This window comes from Triticum aestivum, chromosome 4A (genome assembly GCF_018294505.1).
Source record: "Triticum aestivum cultivar Chinese Spring chromosome 4A, IWGSC CS RefSeq v2.1, whole genome shotgun sequence".
Taxonomy (NCBI): Eukaryota; Viridiplantae; Streptophyta; class Magnoliopsida; order Poales; family Poaceae; genus Triticum; species Triticum aestivum.
The window spans coordinates 701,192,491-701,195,305 of record NC_057803.1 but is presented as its reverse complement, the minus strand read 5'-3'; the positions used below and the strand labels follow the sequence as shown (position 1 = coordinate 701,195,305).

The 2,815-nt window shown below is 45.9% G+C and overlaps 1 protein-coding gene across 1 annotated transcript; it reads right to left on the bottom strand.

Moving 5' to 3' along the window:
- Positions 1-1,039: 1,039 nt before the first annotated feature.
- Positions 1,040-1,846, bottom strand: LOC123084326 (BTB/POZ and MATH domain-containing protein 1-like). Its single transcript, XM_044505989.1, has 2 exons — positions 1,794-1,846; positions 1,040-1,682 (listed from the first exon to the last, which is right to left on the bottom strand). Exons 1-2 carry the CDS (start codon positions 1,844-1,846, stop codon positions 1,040-1,042), a joined length of 696 nt encoding a protein of 231 aa, XP_044361924.1.
- Positions 1,847-2,815: the final 969 nt, after the last annotated feature.

Below are 2,815 nucleotides of genomic sequence, written 5' to 3'. Positions count from 1 at the left end.
TATTTTTTCTTACGTTTGGCTGGCATGGTTGACTTCTGTGTTGTGGGCCAGTATTTGGCGGGCCGTGTGATAGTCAAAGTAGGGGTAATGTCAAAGTGAATGTAACTTCATTCCATGAACTTGATCCAACACCATGATTTCTTGTAGTATGCATCGGATGGCCATGAATAGGTAGAGCGGGAGGAGCTGAGGTGAAACATTGTAAGTACCTCAGATGATGCAGTTCTGATATGTTTCTTTTGCTTCATTGTAATTTTTTTTTTGCATATCATGGCTTGCTCAATTTCTCAAGTGCGGCCATACCCATCTTTTTCCTATCATATACAAACTCACACTGCCAACCTACTAGCTATTCGTGATTGTTGCAATGTTGTGATCCACGATGTGCCGAGCGCTATCATATTTTTATTTATAGTTACAGTATTTTATATGAATTTCTATTTGTCTATCATTATTTGCTTGATATCGTTTTTGTTTGAAATGTTTTACGGGAATTAGTCAAAAACCATACTATTATAGTCATCACTTTAGTGATACATAGTAGCACTACTGAAGGCTCTTAAGATAATGTGTGTGAAATACCCCATTTCTTTCAACACGCCTGTGTTCCCACACCCTCGTGCAAACATTGTAAATATCATTTGAGTGTAGCCCATAAATATACTTTTTCCCGCATCGGCACAAACACTACCTGCGAAAACCCGATAACACTAGAGTTTAAACAACAACATTGTCACTAGATACCATGTGGCACATGTGGTAAGCAACACAAGCTAGATGAAATAAAAACATTGTCACTAGATATTACACTACTGGGCGAATGCCAGACAACACTAGAGTTTAACCGACAACATTGTCACTAGATGCTACATAACCAGCGCGCAACGCCGAAACTTAGACCACAATCACAAAGCAGCAAATTAAAGGATCGAACAACAACATCCGGCATCCAGCACTTGGCAACTATATATCAGAAGTGTCTTCTGGCATCCCCTCCAAAGTTCAGACACATAAGCTGATCGATCAGTATTTCACTGGACTAAGGTGCGGAGCACAAGGCAATCAGCTCCTTGACAACAGAAGGGCAGCTTGTGCTCAGATGCTCGGAACCGTCAGTGGCCATGGCCTCCGTAAGATTTGCAGGAGTGCTGAGAAATTCGTAGCATGCGTCCTTGAGATCACGGCAGTGGTGAAGCTCAGCCAACGCCAACACGTTGGCCACGGTGCTCCCATCAATTCTCTTGCACAGCTTGTCTTCGCAAATCAACTTGAGCCTCTCCATGTTATACCTGTCGGCGGCCACAAGGAGATGCTGGTACATGGCGTCTTCCTCCTCCTTTGCCATCTCCGGCAGCGAGCCGGTGTACATGAAGCCGAGGAAAGCCTCGAACACCCCCGCCTCCATGTCGCCGATGCGGACCACGCTGACGGCGATGTCGCTCTCCTTCATTGCGACAAAGAGCTCCGCATTGAAGACCGGCGACCGGGCCGCGAGCAGCCAGCGGTGCGCGGAGAACTTGTGGCCGGCGACCTCAAACACCACGTCGGCGCCCTTCCCGGTCTCGAGGAGGTCGGCGAGGTGGCGGTTCAGGTCAGATGGCAGCACCGAGACTGACCTTGGTGCAGCGGGCCCTGCCGGTCCCTCTTGGGCGTGAGACTTCTTGAAGACGACGATGTCGCACCTAATTCGTCATAGATGGTCTCTGATGGTGAATGGGCAAGACGTCACACACTCCCCGCAGGTTAGGGCGATCATGCCCAAAAAGCCATCGATCTTGAGAATATGGTGGCACCTTACCTTGTCGGCGACGATGGCGGAGGTGGAGGCAGACGCGCTGGACGACATGGCGAGACTCTCTTCAAACGCAGCTTGCTCAATAGAACAACTCTCGTTGTTTCAGCTCAGAGCATCTCCAGCCGCGCCCCCAACAGGCCCACCAGGCGTTTTTTAGCGCCAGCACCCAATAATCGGCCCGGTCACGCCCCCAGGAGCCTGTTTTCCGCCAGTTTGGACGCCGGCGGACCCAGGCCGAACCCGGCGCGCTGGGGGGCGCCCGGAGGCCAGTGGCGGCGCCAGGAAATGTAGGCTGTGTATTCATTCAATTTTTTTGCTCTAAATGTAGTATATGAATCAAACAACACAACACTAGCAATATATGAACAAAACAACACTAGCATAACGGCAATAGCAATATTTCAATGTATCAAACCATAACGCATGAATACATAAGTACCTTTTAATTGATAACGTGATGATATCCTTCTAACATTATAACTTTGCGGTCGCCTTTTTGAAGAGATTGATGACATCTTCATCATTCACTTGATTGAAAAATTATCTCTCAACAAATGTAAGCAAACAATTGTTCAAATATTCATCACCCATTTTTTTCCTTAGTTTATTCTTCACATGGCTAATTGAAGAGAATACCCTTTCAAAACTAGCAGTAGCTACTGGCAAAATCAATACCGACGGCAATGAGCCAATGACCATATGCCAGTACTGCTGCCATATATGCATAATAGTAAAAAATGGCATTGTGGCAATATCTCTAGCATTTAAGAAAGATTACAAACCAGCAAAGGATTTGATGTAGATCAGTAGATGTGGAAGCTGTTTTCTTTGCCTTCGAAGCTCTTTCCCACAATGCAAATATGCTAACATCCTTCTTCATCTATGATACAAGGTCAGAAAAAAAATAGATCAGCAATATACCAAAACTGTTATACCCTCTGAAAATTGATAGATTAAAATACCCAAATTGCAATCTTGCAAACTAGTAGTGCTAGCAACCTGGTCGTTCTAGCAAACTAG